Here is a 23,674-nt window from a genome sequence, read left to right as displayed (position 1 = left end):
GGACCTATTATGCCCCTTTTCACAAGATGCAAAATAAGTCTCTGATGTCCCCAGAGTGTGTATGTGAAGTTTAAGCTCAAAATACCCAACAGATAATTTTTTACAGCATGTTTAAATTGTCACTTTTTGGGCCTGAGAAAAACGCACCGTTTAAGTGTGTCCCCTTTAAATGCAAATAAGCTGCTGCTACACGGCACAGGGGGCGGAGCCTCACGAGCTCGCGCTGAGTGTCAGAACAATCTCATCTCACGGAAAGATGATAATGTCAAACAAACTCATTGTAACGGTGTTCATTTCGACCCGGAGTTGGACAATAATGCCTACAGAGTCAGATAATATATGCTGTATGGGGATGGAACAGGTATAGTTTAGTTTAATTACAGTTAAAACCTATTTGTCATTGCTTGTATCCACTATTAATACAAGCCTGCTGTAGGACCCCATCCGAATGATGGCCAAAAATATACTGATGAGTTTAAGAAAGTTTATTGTACATCACACAAAATATGAAGCATCAGTTTTACTCCAGAAAATCACCGTAAGAGCTGAGTAAACACAGTATAAGAAGTGCGTAAGTACATAAACAAAATTCGGTAGAGTTGGGGGAGCATTTTCTTCGAATACAAAATGAATCCACCTCGTCTTCAACGGCTGGCTCAGATTTCGGGAGTAAATAGAGAGAGAGCTATGTGAATTAATACATCCAGCCACACAACACCTTCTGCGCTTGGGAGACATTCTCGTCAGTGCAGAAATGGCGGATTTGTACAACTCGCTGTGAACTCGATCAGGGCGATTCTGTGTTAAAACGGCAGTGTCTGTCAACACTCGGGGCCTGTGGCTATTGTGACGTCAGACCAGCCCCATGGCTGAAACAGGTCGTTGGGAGAAACTGCTTATGATTTATGGGGATAAAAAAAAAAGTGGATTTTTATCACTATAGGGTGCCAACACATTTATGTCCAAACACCATGCAAAAGTGAATTTTGCATAATAAGTCCCCTTTAGTGTTCCTTAGAACTGGTTCTCTTTGAAATACAAACACACGCATCTGTAATAAGATCAGAGGTGGAAAGAGTAATAAAATATTCTACTCAAGTAAAAGTACTATTACTACAATTTTTTTTTACTTAAGTACAAGTAAAAGTACCGGTCGAAAAATCTACTCAAGTAAAAGTAAAAAGTAGCTCATTTAAAATGTACTCCGAGTAAAAGTAACTGAGTTACTTTTTTAACAGCGGGGGTGGGTTGGGGAGTCCCCCGAGTAGGGTTGTAAAGGTATGAGATTTTCACAGTATGATAACCGACTAATATAATGGTATTAAACAACTAGATTAAAAAGTTCGTCGAGACAAACTTTAAGTTGGCTTGAGAAAGCCGGACCAGAAAGTTTGAAGAAGTTTGAAGTTTAAAGTAGTTTAAAGTTTAAATTAGTTTGAAGTATAAAGTAGTTTAAAGTTTAAATTAGTTTAAAGTTTAAAGTAGTTTAAAGTTTAAAGTAGTTTAAAGTAGTTTGAAGTTTAAAGTAGTTTGAAGTTTAAATTAGTTTAAAGTAGTTTGAAGTTTAAAGTAGTTTAAAGTTTAAATTAGTTTGAAGTAGATAGATAGATAGATGAGTTTGTTAGTTTAAATTTCACACACAGACATGCTCACTAACTCTGTCTCACACACACGCACACACACTCACACACACACACACACACGCGCACACAGACACGCTCACTAACACACACGGACAAACACACACGCTCACTAACTCACACATACACACACTTTCTCACACACACACACACGCAGACACGCTCACTAACACACACACACACACACACACACACACACACACACTAACTCACTCACACACTCACTCACTCACTCAGACACACACACTCAGAGTTTATGAGTTTTGGGCGGTTGCTAGGGTGTTGCTATGGTGTTGCTAGGCGGTTGCTAGGGTGTTCTGGGTGGTTTCTATGTTGTTGCTAGGCGGTTGCTAGGGTATTCTGGGTGGTTGTTAGGCGGTTGCTAGGGTGTTTTGGGTGGTTGCTAGGCGGTTGCTAGGGTGTTCTGGGTGGTTGCTATGGTGTTGCTAGGCGGTTGCTAGGGTGTTCTGGGTGGTTGCTATGATGTTGCTAGGCGGTTGACAGTTACAGTAAATGGGATGAAAACAGTATTTTTGGAAACATTTGTTTTGTTTATTAAAATTTCAATAAAACATGTCTAATCAACTAATTTCAATAAATGATTATGAATTTGATTAAAGGAGTAGTTCACTTTAAAATGAAACCAGCCCATGATTTACTCACCCTCAAGCCATGTATATGACATTCTTCTTTCAGACGAATACAATCAGAATTATATTAAGTCAAGTCTCCTTCATTTATACAGCGCTTTAACAATATAGATTGTTTCAAAGCAGCTTTACAAAGATAATAGGAGATTACAGTAACAGAGAGTGTTTTGGCTTTACAGCCGCTCTAGAATAAAGTTATTGTCCAGCTAAAGTTAGTTTTTGATTCATTCATTTTTGATTGATTCATTCGTTGCGAAAAGCACATTAGTTATTAACTTAGGGGCCGCTAACACGACACCGCTTTAACAGAAAACAGAAAACTTTAATGTGTTCTGGCCGTTCATTTGCACGACACTACTTCTGACGTCATGAGTTGCATAAGTTGCGTTTAAGGTGTAAGTAGACTGTGTATGGTGTACTTTTTTGAGCTTTAAACTGATGGTTGCAATCCACTGCCATTATAAAGCTCAGAAGCATCAGAGTGTTTATTAATATAACTCCGATTGTATTCGTCTGAAAGAACAAAGAAGAAAGTAATATAGCCTACACCTAGGATGGTTTCAGGGCTGATAAATCATGGAGTAATTTTCATTTTCATTTTAACTACTCATTTAACAACTTATTTTTTATCATTAATAATTTATTAAAATGTTCAAGAACAATAGACTTCTATGAAATGTATTTAATTCAGAAAAATCCTTTTTGTTTTTATGATTTAAAACAAATATATTATCCAAAACGGTGGTAATCAAATCAAAGTTTAACACATTTTTTTATCCTTTTATTTTTTGGCAAAGTGCTGCAAAACAGATTTACTCAATTCAACCATGGACAAAAATCCTTAAATAATGATTAAATAATCTGTATTATTATTGTTGTTGTTAATATTATTATGAGAAGTACATTCTATTGTAGGCCCACAACAGTTATGTCATCATTTCTTCGTAGTTAAACCAAACTTTTATTTTGATGGGTTGTAATGAAGTCCTGTTTCAGAGTGTAGGCTATTTGACAAGGTTTTTCTCAAAGGTCATTCTCTCAGAGCAGCTCTGGAGATGTTCATGTTTTCATGTTCTCATATTGTTTGTGAGATGCTGAAAACACTATTAGCGCGTCGCGTACTTGAGTATGTAGTAGACGAAACGGTTCGTCTCATTCGCACTGATTCACACAGACACGCATATTATACATTTATATAGCAGTCTCTTGTGCTTTAATATATAGACTACAGACCATGTCGCAATTTGATTTATTGTACAGCTTTACTTTCATGTGATTTACGTGATCTGCGTTACTGTAGGCTAAATTCCATTTTCATGATAATGAAACTCCGGGATTCCCTCTGCATCACAGAAATCCTTCGACCTTAAATTATAAACGGGACATATCTTAATCTGCACGGAGGGATGGTGTTCCCGAACACGTTCTATGTGTTTCCTTCTTTTGCAGCCAATTTGCGTCCACAATTTTTGCAAAATGAATAGGCTATGCTCGAGCCTCGAGGACAACCACGCGTTCGTTTTTCTATATCCAAAGTATCCCCATACTTACCAGGGGTTCGCCTCACGTGTGTGTGTAAAGAATCTGTGTTGTCCGTCTCCATATTTTTTGTGTTTTTTTTTGCGTGTCTGTTCTCCCGCCCTTCAATCAATCAATGCTGAGCACGAGCGCGCGCGCTGTTTTACCCATAGTAGGCTAGTTCATTTTTTTAATGTTTTTTTTTTTTTTTTACTCAGTAACGGATATGTTTTTAAATGTAGCGAATTACAATACTTTAAACAAAACATACTTAAGTAAAAGTAAAATTACAGATTTTAAAAACTACTTAAAAAAGTAGAAATACACAAAAAAACTACTCAATTACAGTAACGCGAGTAAATGTAATTCGTTACTTTCCACCTCTGAATAAGATGCATATTTAAAACTGGAATATAATCTAATTTTTACCTTTCAAAAGCCCTTCCGATATTTATCCTTGTTTTCGCAATGGCCTAGTTGCAGTCTCTTTTTTTTTTTCTGTTGCCACTTCCGTAGTCCGAAGTCTTTTGCATGTTACAATGGGTGAATCTCCAGTTGTCACTGGTGATTGTAGCATGAACCTTTCTGGATCCGCCATCAAATTGATTAAAGTTTAATTATTTCAAGCGCTATGAGAAAAGGCTATAAATCTCCACCTCCAACATCCTCACACGCAATATAGCCTACTAGCCGGGACATTTTCTTCATGTGTACAGATGTCAAGTCAAGTCAAGTCATCTTCATTTATATAACGCTTTTAACAATGTAGATTGTTTTAAAGCAACTTTACAGAGATAAGCGTATAATTTAAGGTAACAGAGATTGTTTTGGCTTTATAGCAGTTCTTTAATAAAGTTATTTTCCAGCTAAAGTTAGTTTTGATTGATTCGCTTCAGTCGCAACGATCATTTGTTATTAAATTAGGGGCCGCTAAGACAACACCATTCTCTCTACACAGACTTTAAACGCGAACCTGTGAGAAACGCTGATGGCGTTCACATGCGCATTAAAAATTGGTTCTATAGTTGTGTGCGTTTGAATATATGTGCGCAGGTTTGGAATTCCCAACAAACCTAGCCTAAACAAAGTACTGGTCTTTCCTTATAAATTTTGATACAGAATTTTATTTTATTTTGTCACTTCGGGGTAGGTACGCAAAATGAATTTTCCCGACAACGCTTTTTCTGTAGAGTGGGAAAGGGACCCTCCTTAGGGAGAGACTATCTGGCGTTGTCATCGGGTCCAGGCGAAGTTCCTTCGTCAGATCTGGATACGGCCTGGATCCGGCAAAACCGGACAATGTTAGGAAGACTGTTCCAAAGTTTTGGTGCTAAATAGGAAAAGGATCTACCGCCAGCAGTCGATTTTGATATTCTAGGTATTATTAACTGGCCGGAATTTTGAGATCGCAATAGACGTGAAGGACTATAATGCGTTAAGTACTGTGGAGCTAAACCATTTAGTGCTTTGTAAGTAATCAGCAATATTTTAAAATTTATATGATGTTTAACAGGGAGCCAGTGCAATGTTGACAGAACCGGGCTAATATGGTCATACTTCCTGGTTCTGGTAAGAACTTGAGCTGCTGCGTTTTGAACTAGCTGTAGTTTGTTTATTAACCCTCTGGGGTCTGGGGTGTTTTTGGGGTCCTTGAGATGTTCTGACATGCCCTGACATTTGTGCTTTTTTCAGTTGCTTATAAACATATTAATGGCAAAGGTGTAAATTCACTCTATATAGCACAAACAGGACTACCATAATATGTGAGCCACATGTATGTATATGTTTTCATTTTTGAGAGAATAATGTTTATGCATGGTTATTGAAAATACAAAAATTAAAGTTTCTGAAATAAGGCCACAAAACACATACTAAATATGTGGCAATAAGACTTTTGACTAATGAATGTCGTCAAAGTTTTTTGTCGTAGTTTTTTCTTCAAAATGATGTGAAAATCATCCTGCCTAATCATTCACATAAAACGATACATTGATTTAAGTTTTGTGAAACACTTTTAGTTTGGAAAGCCAATATGCAGATGGGGCGTAAATGCTCCAACAGCATCATGCATATTTAGTAGTTCACACCTGATGAGACAATGTCCCTGCATACTTAATGAGCCATTCATTCAGGTGTGTCACCTATAGCTAACTTAAATATACAAGCTTCATAAAAATTATCATTCTAGAAGAAAATTTCAGATGGCATTTAGAGGCTTTTGCATCTGAACTCTTCATATATGTATACACACACACACACACACACACACACACACACACACACACACACACACACACACACACACACACACACACACACACACACACACACACACACACACACACACACATATATATACATTTACATATACACACACACATATATATATATATATATATATATATATATGCATGCATACACATACATACTTTATAATCTATTCAAAACTAGTCAACGTCTTTCAAAACTAAAGTATACATTTTATCATACGTATTTCAAAGTAAAGGATTCATTAGTTAGTTGATGACTTTATTTTTGACAAAACACATACAGTATATATTCCTCATCTCAGTATAGCAATAGAGTTTGCTAAAAGCTGTTCATTCAATACAGCAGTATTTGAAAATCGATAATATTTTGTAAAATTACATTTATATTTGCATTTATGTCAAAACCTAGACACTTTTAAACATCAAAAGGACATTTATTAATATGTATTCGTGTCAAAATGACATATAAACAGATTTTCCTATTTAATTTTGCATGGAAACGCTTCCAGGACGCTTGCGTGTCGCGTGAAAAATAGGCGACGGTTCTATTTCTAGCATGCATGCGTTTTCCACGCGGCTCGTGCCGCGCCTGAGACGCGCGTCTCACACAGGCAGTGTGCAAACTCTAAACTGTTAACATGGGAGCCGAAATAAAAACGGACACGCCACGCAGATGAGACGCTTACGCCACGCATCCAGTGTGTCACCAGCCTTATCCAGCTGATGTGGGCGTTTCACAGGTTTGTATGGATCGCCTCACATTTGCGTTTGAATAGCGCGCGCTCTCCGTAGGCGGAGTCACATTAAAACTTAATTAGCTGAGATGAGAACGACTGACATCTCTCTCTTTACACACATATTATATAAACTGTGAATATTTGTTTTTTATCAAATTTTAATTTAAAAGAAGAGAATTCAAGCTTCATGCCTGTGTGTCTGTATGCCTGTTTGACTGAGTATTCGCTGAGTTACAGTTCATTTTCGGACGAGTTTCAGAATGGACTTCACTGACGGAGAGTAGGCAGAACTCGCATCATGTTTATTTTTCTTTATTTGGCGAAAAGCACAACACTTTGTTTTTATTGTGAGTATACACAAAAATAATACACACTAAACAGGATCGATTGATGTATAACACAAGCATATAAGATAAATTTTTTTTTTTTTTTTTTTTTTTTTTGCACTCATAAGGAAAAAAAACGAGCCGGCGCGATAGCCGACCCCAGGGGGTTAAGCGTGCAGGGCAACCACCCAGTAGAGCATTACAATAATCTAGCCTTGAGGTCATGAACGCATGAACTAATTGTTCCGCATTTGTCAATGAGAACATATGGCGTAATTTAGATATATTTTTAAGATGGAAAATGCAGTTTTACAGATACTAGACACGTGACTTTCAAATGAAAGGTTGATATCAAACCCAGGGGCCGGTTTCACAAAGATAGACTTTGACTATGGCTTAGATATAGTAGATAGTCAGACTTCAGATAGACATCTAAATCAGACTGTTGCACAAAGCACTTAAGACTCTGACTATCTTAAGTAGGACTACACTGCAATGCATTCTGGGTAAAATTACACTTTTCAAAACAAAAAACATGGCGGATCGAGTAAGCGCATTCAACCGCTCAGTGCAGTTTACCCCAGCGGAAAATATGTGTTTGTTGGAGGAGTATAAATGACGGAGTATGTTTTTATGTTTCCACTGTTCGATCGCGCCCGTGCCTCTTTCTGACACACACACACACACACACACACACACACACACACACACACACACACACACACACACACACACACACACACACACACACACACACACACACACACACACACACATACACACACACACACATTCCAGCATTGCAATCTTGACATCGCAGCCTGTTATTATGCAGCGTTCACACAAAACGCAGAATAGAGCGTGAAATTCGCGTCTATCGCGTCTAGTTCGATGCTTGAACATTTTGAATCCATTCGCGCGTCCAAGGCGAATAGGACGCGCGTATATAGCGAGCGTTTGAAGCAAAATAGACGGGCATTCAGAGCTATGACTCCACTATGACTCTACTACCCCCTGTTTGAGCAGTCACGGTGTATTGCATTTCACGCATCGCCCGTGACGCTTGCGTATGAAAGGGAGCGCGTCGATCGTTGCTCGCGTTGACTATGTAACGGCCCCAACAGACAAGGACATTTTACTTGGGAATGTAGTAACAAGATAATGTTTAGATTATGAGCCATTTTCCCTTTTCTTTTGGCTGTTTGTAATGTAACTGATTGTTACTTCTGGTTGCCAAGGTAACAGAGTCTAAGTTAGCCTGGGGGTAAGGCGTCTAATTTTTTTGGTCTAAATTAAGTCAGTCTTTATTTTTGTGAAAGTCTAACTTGCATTAGACTAGTCTATGAGCAAATTTTAGACTTGTCTAACACTATAGACCGGTCTAAAATAGCTTTGTGAAACCGGCCCCAGGTTCCTAACCGACAACGAAGACTTAACAGAGCAGCCATCAAGTGTTAGACAGTATTCTAGATTATTACGTGAGGAAGTTTTTTGTCCAATAATTAGAATCTCTGTTTTTTTTCAGAATTTAGAAGTAGGAAATTACGAGTCATCCAATTTTTTATATCAGCTATGCATTCTGTTAATTTAGTGAATTGGTAAGTTTCGTCAGGGCGTGAAGAAATATAGAGCTGAGTATCATCAGCATAACAGTGAAAACTAATTCCATGCTTCCTAATGATATCTCCTAAGGGTAGCATGTACAGAGTGAAAAGCAACGGTCCTAGTACTGAGCCTTGTGGTACGCCATACTGAACTTGTGATCGATGAGACATCTCTTCATTTACTGCTACAAACTGATAACGGTCAGATAAGTATGATTTAAACCATGCTAGTGCAATTCCACTAATGCCAACATAGTTTTCTAGTCTATTTTAAAGAATGTTGTGGTCAATGGTGTCAAATGCAGCACTAAGATCAAGTAACACTAATAAAGAGATACAACCACGATCGGATGAAAAGAGCAAATCATTTGTGACTAATGATAAGTACTATGGTACTATGTACTATCAGTACTATGGTACGGTCTAAATCCGGACTGAAAATCCTCACAGATATCATTTCTTTCAAGAAAGGAACACAGTTGTGAGGATACTGCTTTTTCTAATATCTTTGACAGAAAAGGTAGATTCAAGATCGGCCTGTAATTGACTAACTCTGTAGGATCAAGTTGCGGTTTTTTAACAAGTGGTTTAATCATAGCCAGTTTAAATTTTTTTTGGTACGTATCCTAGAGACAAAGACAAATTAATGATATTAAGAATAGAGCCCGACCGATATATCGGCGGGCCGATATTATCGGCCGATATTAGGCCTTTTCCTAACTATCGGTATCGGCATTTATAACGGCCGATAAATTAATATTTAAAAAAATGCAGCGTGCAGTGATTTATGTAAGGATGCCGCTGCCAATAAAGCACATAAAAGCTGTTACAAAGAACTGGCAAAAGTGGCAAAAAAATAACAGCGCATCTGGTGTAGACACAGTGTTAAAGCTCATTCTGCTACGTTACAACATCAAGCAATATTCCAATAATTTATGTAATTATAACACTTTATATAGGGCCATTTTGCATTAAAAGTAGCCAGATGGAGACGCGACACGTTCAGAATTAATACACTTTTAGTAAACTATGGAACAGCGCGAGCGGGAAGCGGCGCACCTCACGCGGGCAGAGAACGCGTCTGAGAACTGTTAGTGATATAAAACGCACACACACAGGTCTGTTAATTTAAGCGCTACTTTTAAGGTAGTCTAATATTTTTCTGACTAACAAAATTACTGACACAGTAAAGGGTAGATTTAAATAAAGAAAAACGAAATTTAAATAAAGAAAAACGAAATATAAATAAAGAAAAATGAAATATAAATAAAGAAATTAAACGAAATTTAAATAAATAAAAACGAAATTTAAATAAAGAAAAACAAAATTTAAATAAAGAAATTAAACGAAATTTAAATAAATAAAAACGAAATTTAAATAAAGAAAAAACGAAATTTAAATAAAGAAAAAACGAAATTTAAATAAAGAAAAATGAAATTTAAATAAAGAAAAACGAAATTAAGTTAAATTAAAAAACAAGATTAATTTAGATTGATAATAACGGGTAAAAAGGCTAATACATTGTTTCTATTATTCTATTTTCCACAATGTCAAAGCAACACAGCTTAATCCAAAACACAAGCTCAGACATGCACTTCCTCCATACAAACTCCGCTGTTCTGCGCTCTTGCCAGAGAACACTCCCGTTGCTGGAACACTTGCGCGTCGGTTCTGTTTCTAGCATGCATGCGTTTTCCGCGTGGCTCGAGCCGCGCCTGAGAGACGCGTGTCTCACGCAGGCAGTGTGCAAACTCCAACCTGTTAACATGGGAGCCGAAATAAAAACGGCCATGCCACGCTGTCAGTGTGTCGCCGGCCTTATTCAAGCGCGAATGAGAACCGTTTCGCGGGTGATCCCAGATGTAAAAAAAATATATATATATATTTGAATGTCAAATTTTCAAATTGAATACCAACCCACCGAATGAATATTCGAATATTCGGGTCCAGCCCTAGTTTCACGTTTAGTACATTTTGCTTACTACTTATTTAAAATAGTGTAAAACTACTGTACATATGTAATTATAAACGTTTTCATTATGATATTATTAATTTTACTTTACTAAAAAGATCTGAGCTCTTCCTCCACTGGTAGATATTAGAGAAATTAAGATTAAAAATAGAAGAGTATTTAAAATATAATATAATATAAAATGCAATGCAAACTAGTTTGGTTACAGCTCAAATTCTCATTCTATCATTCACCCTGCCTCCATTACATATTTTTGTCACACAAGTGTTTAATCACCACATTTGAGTTATCATTGCAAAATGTTTATATACTGTATTTATTCTGTTTATACTGTGTATTCTATATACAGTATCCATCAAAAGTTTGTACACACCAATTGGAAAGTGCGTCCAAACTTACTGTACTATAATACACATAAATAATATTGCTACCGTATTATAATATACACATAAATAATATCGGCCGATATATCGGTATCTGGCTTTTTTTTATCGGTATCGGCATCGGCGCCCAAAAATCCATATCGGTCGGGCTCTAATTAAGAAGAGGATCTATGACATCTGGAAGCATCTCCTTCAGTAGCTTAGTCGGGATAGGGTCTAACATACATGTTGTCGATTTAGATGAATTAACGTGTTTGCAAAATTATTCCTCTCCTCTAGCAATGAATGAATCAAATTTTTCCTCAGGGAGACTAAAATGCACTGCCTGATGCGATACTGTAGTAGACGATTGCATAGTTATAATTTTGTCCCTTATATTATCAATCTTATAAGTGAAGAAGTTCATAAAGTCATTACTGCTGTGTTGCTTGGAAACTTCTGGGCTTGAAGCTTTATTTTTCATTAGTTTAGCCACCATTTCAAATAAATACCTAGGATTATGTTTATTTTCTTCTAATAGGGTTGAAAAATAAGTAGATCTAGCAGCTTTTAAAGCCTCTCTAAGTAATCGAGCTCTCCTTCCATGAAATGCGAAATACCTCTAGTTTTGTTTTCTTCCAGTTGCACTTCATTTTTCTGGCTGCTCTCTTAAGGGCCTGAGTGTGCTCGTTGTACCACGGCGTTGGACTATTTTCTTTAATCTTCTTTAAGCGCAACAGAGCAACTGTGTCTAAAGTGCTGGAAAAGAGAGAGTTAAAAGTTTCTGTCGCAAAATCAAGTTCTTCTAAGCTATCCGGGATGCTGAGATGATGAAACTGATTAGGAAGATTATTGATAAAGCAATCTTTAGTGGAAGAAGTGATAGGTCTAACATATTTATAATACGGAGTCGGCTTTGCAGCCTTGGCTAAATGTAATTTACACGAGACTAGATAATGATCTGAGATGTCATCACTCAACATTTATTCCGTGTGATAATATTAGATCTAGAGTATGATTACGACAATGAGTAGGTCCTGACACGTGTTGTATAACTCCAATTGAGTTTACAATATCTTTAAATGCCAAACCCAATGCATCTTTTCCATTATCGATGTGTATATTAAAATCACCAACAATTAGTACTTTATCTGCACTCAATATTAATTCTGATAGAAATTCCGCAAATTATTTGATAAAATCTTTATGGTGCCCTGGTGGCCTGTATACAGTACCCAGCACAAATCTAAAACGTGATTTATCGTTTACACTATATATTTTTACGTTAAGCACCCACACTTCAAAAGACGTATATTTAAAACTTGATTTCTGAGTGGTTTTGAAAATATTACTATAAATTACAGCAACCCTTTGCATTTCAGACGAGGTTCATGTTTATAACAGTAATCTTGTGGGGTTGACTCATTTAAAGTAATGTAATCGTTTGGTTTTAGCCAGGTTTCTGTCAAACACCGCACATCTAGGTTATTATCTGAAATCATATCATTAACAATGAGTGCTTTTGGAGTAAGGGATCGAATATTCAGCAACCCAAGCTTTAGCATTTGCTCATGTATTATAGCTGTTTTTTATTTGTTGAACATCAATTAAATTTTTAACCTTAGATGGGTTTGGACGTTTTTTGGATTTCCAGATTCGGGGAACAGACACAGTCTCTATATGATGATAGCTAGGTGAAAGAGGCTCTATGTGATGGGATTTATCTGACCTTGGTGATGCGAGGCCGCTAGCAGACAGTCAGTTAAGCCAGTCTGTCTGCTTCCTGACCTGGTGCCCAATTTGTAATTTTTTTTTATCTCTAAGACTATGAGCCAAATTACTAGAGAGAAGAGCAGCACCATCCCATGAGGGATGAATACCATCTCTTTTCAACAGGTCAGGTTTGCCCCAAAAACTTTTCCAATTGTCTATGAATTCTATATTATTTTGCGGACACCACCGAGACAGCCAGCCATTGAGTGAACACAATCTACTAACTATCTCATCACTCCGACAAACAGGAAGGGGGCCAGAGCAAATTACAGTGCTTGACATCGTACTTGCGAGTTCACACACCTCTTTAATATTAATTTTGGTGATCTCCGACTGGCGGAGTCGAACATCATTAGTGCCGACGTGAATAATAATCTTAGAGAATTTACAATTAGCATTAGCCAGCACTTTTAAATTTGCTTTGATGTCAGGCGCTCTGGCTCCTGGCAAACATGTGACTATGGTGGCTGGTGTCTCTATTTTCACGTTCCATGTGATCGAATCACCAATTACTAGGGCACAATCAACAGAATTCTCAGTAGGTGTTTCACTGAGCGGGGCAAATCGATTTATGATAATCGGAATAGAAGAGTGGTTTCTTGATCCGCGACTAGAGCGATCCCTCACTGTCACCCATTTGCCTTGCTGCGCAGGCACTAATTCAGCCAGAACCGAATCATGTAAAGAGTTCACTATGCTAGGCGCATCCAAAGCAGTATCTAAAGTATCTCTAGCACTCTTACTATCCTCAATTAAAGTTTGGATGCGTTTCTTTAGTTCTGAAATCTTCTCCGTCAGCCTAACTGTCTCCTTGCATTTATCACATATAAATCCTATATTGCTGACAGAGAAGGCTATGTATGTATATGGTAATAAGATGGCTGTGTCTCATGTGACCTTGTTATTTGTACACGCTGTGACTATACAAATCACAACATGTAAGTAGGAAAATGTTGGCGTTATTTTGTCACTTATTGGGAGCAGTACGGCACACACGGAGATGAAAAGGGTATGTATGGACTTGTCTAACTCTGGGGGATACGGTGAATAAGCTAATGTCCCAAAAAGTTGGCGTGTTCCTTTAAAAGTACTTACTATGCTCAGTTATACAGTAACTTAAAGGGCATATTGCAGGTTGGAGTATCCAGTGAGCCAATGTAGATTTAAATATAAACATATACTTAGAAAATGCTATTTTGGTTTCTGGAGTCGTTTTTGTGAGAATTTTACTTCCGCATTTGAAAACCACCAAAACTCAAGTGACGTAACGGGAGGGAGTGCGGTCAAAGTAAACAATAGGAAAGCAATGGATCGCAATGACAGTTTGGACGCTGAGGAAATTGTAGCCTAAATGTTTACTCATATGACGGACCTGCTATGCGGCCAAGAGAGCAGGGAAAGGCCAGGATTAGACAAAACAATGGTCAAGTCACCTTTATTTATATAGTGATTTTTACAATACAGATTGTATTAAAGCAGCTTCACAGTGATAACATGAAAAATAATACAACAAAGTTTGTTTCTAGAAGAAAATTGCGTTATCGTCCACCTTAAGTAACGCAGATCAATAATATTGTTGAATATTAAATATCCCTAACTAAGCAAGCCAAAAGCCAAGGCAACAGTGGCAAGGAACCAAAACTCCATCAGGTGACAGAATGGAGAAAAAAACCTTGGGAGAAACCAGGCTCAGTCAGGGCCAGTTCTCCTCTGTCCAACGAGCGAACAGTGTACGAATATGATTAAGGCAGCATTACAGGTCAGAAGTCAGATAGGATCAGAACATTCAGAATATTTATCTAGTTCCATCTGGTTGGAAGTCGGAGTCATCACGCTGGTATGGAGACGAGTTTGTTGAGGATCAGTGCCGATGGCTGTCGTGTCGATGAGGCCTTCACAGAGCTGATGAGGCTGACACCTCAGGGATGCGTCGTGGATGGGTCCAGGCGCAAGTCCACCATCTGATCTGGATCCGGCTGACTTCAGTAAACCTCGGAATAAACAGAAAGACTAACATTAGCGTAGATGCCATTCTTCTTATGATGTAATGAGTACATCAGGTGTTTAGGAAGTGTCCCCGGTTCCGGTTGACCTAATCTATGCAGCCTAATAATCATTTAACTGATTTGAATAATAGAAATGTATAATGTTCTATATGAATGCCAGGTAAAAGAGATGCGTTTTTAGTCTAGATTTAAACTGACAGAGTGTGTCTGCTTCCTGGACAATGTTAGGAAGACTGTTCCAAAGTTTAGATGCTAAATAGGAGAAGGATCTACCGCCAGCAGTCGATTTTGATATTCTAGGTATTATCAACTGGCCAGAATTTTGAGATCGCAGTAGACGTGTAGGACTATAATGCGTTAAGAGCTCGCTCAAGTACTGGGGAGCTAAACCATTTAGTGCTTTGTAAGTAATCAGCAATATTTTAAAATGTAAGTTTACCTTATTAAACGTTGTTTACAATTGTGTAAACAATGCAGTGTTGACAGAACTGGGCTAATATGGTCATACTTCCTGGTTCTGGTAAGAACTCTAGCATTGCATTTTGGACCAGCTGTAGTTTGTTTATTCAGCATGCAGGGTAACCACCCATAATAGCATTACAATAATCTAGCCTTGATGTCATGAATGCATGAACTAATTGTTCTGCATTTTTCATTGAGAGCATGTGACGTAATTTAGATATATTTTTAAGATGAAAAAATGTGGTTTTAAAGATACTAGACACGTGACTTTCAAATGAAAGATTGGTATCAAAGAGCACACCCAGGTTCCTAACCGATGACGAGGACTTGACAGAGCAGCCATCAAGTGTTAGACAGTATTCTAGGTTATTACGAGAGGAAGTTTTTTGTCCAATAATTAGAATCTCTGTTTTTTTCAGAATTAAGTAGTAGGAAGTTGCTAGTCATCCAGGTTTTTATATCAGCTATGCATTCCGTTAATTTTGTGAATTGGTAAGTTTCGTCAGGGTGGGAAGAAATAGAGCTGCATATCATCAGCATAACAGTGAAAACTAATGCCATGCTTCCTAATGATATCTCCCAAGGGTAGGATGTACAGAGTGAACAGCAACAGTCCTAGTACTGAGCCTTGTGGTACGCCATACTGAACTTGTGATCGATGAGACATCTCTTCATTTACTGTTACAAACTGATAACAGTCAGACAAGTATGATTTGAACCATGCTAATGCAATTCCACTAATGCCAACATAATTTTCAAGTCTATTTAAAAGAATGTTGTGGTCAATAGTATCAAATGCAGCACTAAGATCGAGTAACACTAATAGAGAGATACAACCACGATCGGATGATAAGAGCAAATCATTTGTAATTCTAATGAGAGCAGTCTCAGTACTATGGTACGGTCTAAATCCTGACTGAAAATCCTCGCAGATATAATTTCTTTCTAAAAAGGAACATAGTTGTGAGGATGCCGCCTTTTCTAGTATCTTTGACAGAAAAGGTAGATTCGAGATCGGCCTGTAATTGACTAATTCTGTACGATCATGTTGCGTTTTTTTAACAAGCGGTTTAATCATAGCCAGCTTAAAGGGACACTTCACCCATTTGCATCAAGCCTTGTATCGTTAGAAACCCAGTCATATTTTTGAATTGTCGTGCATTATTCCCTCATTTTCCCCTGAGACGGGAGAAATAAGGATGTCAGTGTTGCAGTTCCTGCTTACAATGATGCAGAAATCGTCATTTTGCATCATTCTAAGCAGGAAGTCCCATATCTTTGTAGAGGGGTTGAGACAACAAACACTCGTTCCTCATCTTTCCCAGGGGCTGGGACCCACTCACGTTACAGACCTATTACAGATCAGTGGGTGAGACTTCACTTTCTGAAACTAAAAGCAATATCCTCCATCTTGTTTGGAAGCTAAGCTAACAGGCGCTGTGGAGCCAGATGTGAAGTTATGACAATAGCGGAGGGTACTCAATATGATATAGAAGAAGAGGATTTCGGAAGTCTGATGCTCGAATCAGGTGTTTGTGGATACCTTTACGAGCCGCATTATAGCGAAGAGCAGCCGAGGCAGAAGACCTGCCTGTCGCGGACGAGGAGCCCGGACTGGCTCGAGCTGGGTCGGACTGGTGGTGCCTGTGCTCTCACTGGACGTCCAGTGGTGTCCCTATGGACAAAGAGATAGAGTCCGTCTGCTGCAAAGAATTTCAACGATGCCAGTTTCTCCTGGACGAAATCTCTAAATCAGGCGAGGACACGGACGTTTGTGTTGTTAACCATCCTAGTTTCGCACTGCATATGTTCTGACTGAACATCCCGGTACCATGCAATAATTCACCATTTCGAAAGAAATACAAACGAGGAGTAATTCACTAATGAGTTCGCCAACTAACTAGACATTTTGTGTGAAATGAATTTCAAGCTCTGGTGGTAGCTAGCCTTGTAGAAGGAAGAGTGATTTCTCATATAGGCGGATACCTCATATGTGCTGTTCTGGATTAGTGGGAGTGGCTTGCGGAGCTGTGCAATGTGGTGCATTGTGGGAGTTGTTGTCTTTCATACAAATGCGTCCTGAAGTTACTTTCTGTCTTTCCTTGGTCAAGAAGGCACCAAATTCGAAATTTATTTTACATTTCGACTACATATATGACCCACTTTCAATAAAGATCAATGTTCCCATGGGTGAAATGCTCCTTTTGAAAGGTTTTGGTACGTATCCTAATGACAAAGATGAATTAATGATATTAAGAAGAGGATCTATGACCTCTGGAAACATCTCTTTCAGTAGCTTAGTCGCTATAGGCTCTAACATACATGTTGTCGATTTAGATGATTTAACGAGTTTAACGAATTCTTCCTCTTCTATAGCAATGAATGAATCAAATTTTTCCTTAGGGAGACTACAATGCACTGCCTGATGTGATACTGTAGTAGACGGTTGCATAGTTATAATTTTCTCCCTGATGTTATCAATCTTATAAGTGAAGAAGTTCATAAAGTCATTACTGCTGTGCTGCTTGGAAACTTCTGGGCTTAAAGCTTTATTTTTCGTTAGTTTAGCCACTGTTTCAAATAAATACCTAGGGTTTTGTTTATTTTCTTCTAATAGGGTTGAAAAATAAGCAGATCTAGCAGCTTTTAAGGGCTCTCTGTATGCAATCAAGCTCTCCTTCCATGAAATGCGAAATACCTCTAGTTTTGTTTTCTTCCAGTTTCGCTCCATTTTTCTGGCTGCTCTCTTAAGGGCCCGAGTGTGCTCGTTGTGCCACGGCGTTGGACTATTTTCTTTAATCTTCTTTAATCGCAACGGAGCAACTGTGTCTAAAGTGTTGGAAAAGAGAGTTAAAAGTTTCTGTCGCAATATCTAGTTCTTCTAAGCTACCTGGGATGCTGAGATGATGAAACTGATCAGGAAGATTACTAATAAAGCAATCTTTAGCGGCAGAAGTGATAGGTCTAACATATTTGTAACATGGAGTCGGCTTTGCAGCCTTGGCTAAATGAAGTTTACACGAGACTAGATAATGATCTGAGATGTCATCGCTCTGCTGCAGAATTTCAACAGCATCAACATTGATTTCATGTGATATTAGATCTAGAGTATGATTACGACGATATGTAGGTCCTGACACATGTTGTCTAACTCCAATAGAGTTAAGAATGTCTTTAAATGCCAGTCCCAATGCATCTTTTTTGTTATCTACATGTATAGTAGTCCAAGGGCCTCCAATGATGCCTTGTGTGGTTTGTTCTTCTGCTCCTTGACATGGTACACATCTTCAGTCAGCTTCATGAAGCCTTTACATGGTCTGAGAATAGAGGGCCGGCCATTCTCTAGCACACTTGTCTTGAACGCACTCACAGCTGGTTTGTGTGCATTCCCTAGGCACATGTCTCCTACCAGGACCCATCCCAAATCCAATCTTTGTGCAAAGGGGGCGTTGTGAGGTCTGCTCACTTGCTGTCGGACTTTATGGACCCTCACAATGTCTCTGCCTAGCAAGATGAGGATTTCTGCCTTGGGGTCGAGTTCTGGTATGTGTGCCGCTACACTTCGTAGGTGTGGATGGTGACGGGCTGCATCAGGCGTCTGTATTTCAGAGCGATCAATGAGAGTCTCATTACACTCAATTAGTGGTGGTAGCAATAGGCTAGTCTGCCCATCAAGCGATTCGACCTGGAAACCCTCTGCCTTTCTGCCTGATGTCTCAACCAATCCGGCTCAGATCTTCAGTGCGTAAGGGAATGGTTGGCCCTTGATGTTGAAAAGCTAGAAGAAATCTGAACGCACCAGTGAACGGTTACTTTGATCATCCAAGATGACGTACATGTTGGTTGCCTTCTCACGTTGACCTTGAGGGTATATTCGTACCAGACAGATCTTCGAGCTGGACCTTGCTGTATCTGGTATCTGGACCACATACCTGGGTGCAGTGTGAGGAGATGGCTGTGCTGTCGCTAGCATGTTCCTCTTCCTCCCTGCCATTGTCTGGTGGGGGTGTAGGCCTTCTGTAGACTTGAGGTGGTGGACCTGGATGCATAGCAGCATGATGTAGGTCACTGTCGCACTCCAGGCACTTTACCGTTGCTTTACAGTCTCTTGCAAGATGACTAGCTGATTTGCAGCACTTGAAATAAATTCCATTCTCCTTGAGAATGCTCTTTCTTTCTTCAAGAGTCTTCCCTCTAAATACTCTGCATTTCCTTAGTGAATGTGGTTTGTTGTGAATGGGATAGTTTTTCTCTGGCCCACTGAGCTTTCTCTCAGGTGAGTTTGCAGGTGGGTCTTTACCTGAAGAGATGTCTGTCTTGTGAACGGATATTTTTCTTCCATAATTATTTGAGACTACCTTGTCTGACTTCAGTCCGTTGTTGCTGGCGTATAGAAGGATGAAACTGGGATCACTCCTCCGGCGTGCTTCGTCGCAGATGAAATCAGCAAAGTAATAAAATGGGGGGAAGTAGCCGTTGTTATCTTCTGTCTTATCTTCAGCCGACTGAGAGCCATTTCTCCTGTAGCCCGTGAGGGAGTTTCTCCACGATGGGCCCAATGCCTCTGGCGGTATCCAGGTAGGCCAATCCTGTGAGGTAACCTTCTTCTCTGGCACCCTGGATTTCCATAAGAAGATCGCCTAGGTCTCTCAGCTTCCCTTAATCTTTGGTTGATATTCTTGGGAATTAATCCAATCTCTTAAAAAGAGACTTCTCCATTACTTCAGGCGCAGCGTAGCACTCTTGGAGGCGATCCCAAGCCTTTAAGTGCCACATCTGGGTTCCCGACATGCACAGAGCGAATCCTTTTGATATGTTTCACAGACTCTGGTCCGAGCCATTTAATCAGCAAATCTAACATTTCAGTGGAGGTGAGTCCTAAGTCTGTTGTAGCATTACTGAATGATGACTGCCATGCTAAATAATTTTCAGGTTTATCATCGAATCGGTAGAGACTTGTACTCACTAAATCAAGACGAGCCAGGTATCGTGCCAGGTGTTCTGTTTCAGGTGTCACAGCACGTATGATGGCGCTGTTGCTTTAAGTGGTGATTTGTGAGGATGATGTGTTTTGGGTTTTGCGGGGTGTCCGCTGTCTCTAGCAAGTGTTGTGTGATGTCCACTGTCTCCAATGGGTGTTGTATGATGTCCATCATATCTTACCAGACCTGTATGACCTCCATTAAATGGTGTGCTGATGTGGGTAACATCCCTGAATTTAGCATAGTTGCTGAAGAATGTCCCTTTCGGTGCTGTGTTATGCTCAGATGGTCTGTTATGGGTTTCAACCTCTTCCTGCCCTTCCTGTAACTGTAAGTTGCGTTCTGATGGAGGATTCCATGTGACGTAGCTCCCTTCTGACAATGCTGCCTCAGGTAATGTTGCATGGGCAGATGCTTGAGTTCGTGCTACGTTATGTTCAGCATGTGCTTCAACATATTCGTTTTGTAAATTTGCTCTTAGTAAATCGGTCTTGATTGAATCTTCTAGATCTAGTTCGGCCGCTTCTAATGCCTCGGCTTGGGCAATAGCTGCGGCTGCCTCTCTTTTAAGTTCAAGTGCGCCTAGTTCGGCTTCCAGCTTTGATTTTCCTAATTGTAGCTCTGCTTCCTTCTCTGCCCTTTGTACCTTCAGCTCTGCTTCTTTCTCAGCAAATGCTGCTCGTGCCTTCGCCGCCTCTGCTTTAGCGCGTGCCCTTACTGCAGCATTCGATGCCGATGAGTGAGAGCTGTTTGATTTTCTTGAGCGCGCAGACGCATTGTTTGTCCTTTCTGATTCCATTTTACTCATCTTGCTTATCTACTTGCTTCTCAAGACGTTGAAACCCCAGCTGGATTACGCTTTTTCCACTGTACTGTTCTCGCTGAGGTGTAACAACTCCAACTAAACAGTGAGCTAAACTCTCTCTATTCATGAACATGAAGAAATCCTGAGTTCTTTGTATGCAGATTTATTTTCTTCAATCTGTACTGAAACCATACATATGGAACTAGTGATGAGAGAGTGAAACTAGGAAACAAACAGCAAAATACTGAAATTAGCTAAGCCACCTAGTTTTCATGAACATTACTTTTACAGCACAAAATCAATATGCTTAAAAGTTAAATTAGTCAGAACAAAGATTATATATATACATAAAAACGATGCTTCTGCTGGGGAGTCAACAGGCAGGATGAATTTTCTCTGACACAATGACCGTCTGCATTTTTTTAACCAGTCTGCTGTTTCTAATGCATTTACTACTTCCTGTTTTAGCTGTTTTAAACGTCAAAATAAGAGTTTGCATGAAACTGAAAGTATACCAAATTAAAAGCATAAAAATTAAACTTTTAAGACAAGACCTTTTATTGTACTAATCGGAGTAAAAACTATTCAAAGGAGTATCATTAGGCAGGAGAGGAAAATCTGGAAATGTAGCCTGAGAAAAACTAAAAGTATCTGAAAAAAATGCTGCTTTGGAATTGAAAATGTGTCCCTAAGCTGTTGAAAAGCAAATGTGCCATCAATATATAAATCACAATGTATTAAGGCCACAACTAGACCAAAATAAAATAGCACTGTCCAACATGGAGAGAGAAAAGACTTGAATTAGTGGCTATCGGAGCATGGATTGAGTATGACTGTAATTGAGCCCAAGTATTAAGAGTGGTCTTTACTATCAGATTCTTAGCAAAAGGTGAGGTATAAGAATGTGAGAATGTACTAAAGCATTCAGTGAGCTGGGTTTAGTGGAATTTGCTTCCATCTTAAGCCATGAAGGAAGAGACTCTACATTTTTATTTTGAAGCCAACATTTTAAATCTCTAATATTGGTGGCCCAATAATAGAACCTCGGGTTAGGGAATGCCAAACCCCCCAATGGCTTGGGTCTTTGTAAATATACTTTACGTAACCTGAGGATAAACCAGATAAAGCCCACTATCTTGCAGTCTAAATCTTAAAAAAAACGCACAAAAAAACACCCCAAAAACCTTTTGTGGGAGAAAGATAGGGATGCATTGAAACAAATATAAAAATCGTGGGACAACAAACATTTTCACAGCATTAATTTGAGCAGCTAAAGAGAGATTCAGAAGGGACCATTGATTCTACCTAGTTCGGGACAACAAAGGAGTCCAATTTGCTTTAAATAGATCTGCATTATGTGTAACAAGAATTTCAAGATATGAAAAACTAGGCTACTTAGAGAAATTATTTGTTAATGTTTTAATTGGAAAGATTGCACTTTTAGACAAGTTAAATTTATAACCTGAAATTTGACCGAAGCATTGAAGAGTGGCCAGGGCAGCAGGGACGGATAAAGACAAATTAGAAACATAAAGTAGTAAATCATCCGCATATAAATAAACTTGACACAATTCCTAACTATGCCAGTAATGGCACAGTTAGATCGAAGGGCGATAGAAAGAGGTTCAATGGCTACTGCAAATAAAAGAGGGCCATCCTTGTCTTGTAAAGCGATATAATTGAAAATAATCAGATTGAATCTTGTTTGTCCTTACTGCAGCCAGTGGGGAGGAACAAAGCAACTTAATACATGAAATTAATTTCTTTCCTAAACCAAACTTATCCAAAGTATAAAATGAATAGCTCCACTCCACTCGATCAAACGCTTTCCCAATGTACAACAAAATCAAAGCTTCCTCTGTATTAGCCTGAGAAGGATTGTAATAGATGGGAACGTTTTTGCCAAAACACTTTATAGAATTCCAGCGGGTACCCATCTTGGTCTTGGACTTTTCCCAGACTGCAAGGAAGAAACGGCTACATGAAGTTCTTCGATAGTAATTCGTTTTCCTAATTTTTCTGAAGATGATTGTTCAATGCAAACATTTATTTAACTGAATCGCAGCCTTTGTGGTTTCACAATAGCACTATGCTATATTATGATTTTTAAATGGTTTTAATATATTGTGCAGTCTTTGAAAACTGTCTAATAATGCGGTTCATGGATTCGCATCCGTGGAATGTGCCACTCCCGGTATTTTGCCGGTTAATTGATACAGGAAAATTGCTATAGAGCATTTTTTTAAATGGAGTAATCGAATTTAATCAAGGAATCCTGAGAGCCCTAATAGTTTGGTAAATTAGTTGATCTAACATGGCTTTACTAGTATTTAAACAGTTTTTACTAAATGAAAATAAATCATTTGGCTATTGTAATTTCATTTTCTTGCTTTTTGATCATTTGATTATTTGATTATTATTTTTTTTTTAAATTTTTTTTCAGTTAAAAAGAATGTTTAGAAAAGAAGTGGGAAAGAAAATTCCAGAAAATGCAGACTCACAGAGTAACAATTCACAGTCAACAGAGAAAACGGACAGCATAGAAGGTACTGCACTGTTTTATTCAC

The 23,674-nt window shown here is 38.7% G+C and overlaps 1 protein-coding gene across 1 annotated transcript in view; it reads left to right on the top strand.

The window, feature by feature from the left end:
- Positions 1–23,674, top strand: part of ube2o (ubiquitin-conjugating enzyme E2O) — a 335,090-nt gene that overhangs the window by 16,027 nt on the left and 295,389 nt on the right. The window contains exon 9 of the mRNA XM_081381600.1: positions 23,551–23,653. Within this exon, the coding sequence (XP_081237726.1) occupies positions 23,551–23,653 (103 nt within the window). The remainder of the gene's footprint in view (positions 1–23,550; positions 23,654–23,674) is intronic.

Source organism: Scardinius erythrophthalmus (assembly GCF_964197995.2).
Source record: "Scardinius erythrophthalmus genome assembly, chromosome: 12".
Taxonomy (NCBI): Eukaryota; Metazoa; Chordata; class Actinopteri; order Cypriniformes; family Leuciscidae; genus Scardinius; species Scardinius erythrophthalmus.
The sequence above is the reverse complement of the archived record's forward strand: the minus strand, read 5'-3'. Positions and strand labels throughout refer to the sequence as shown.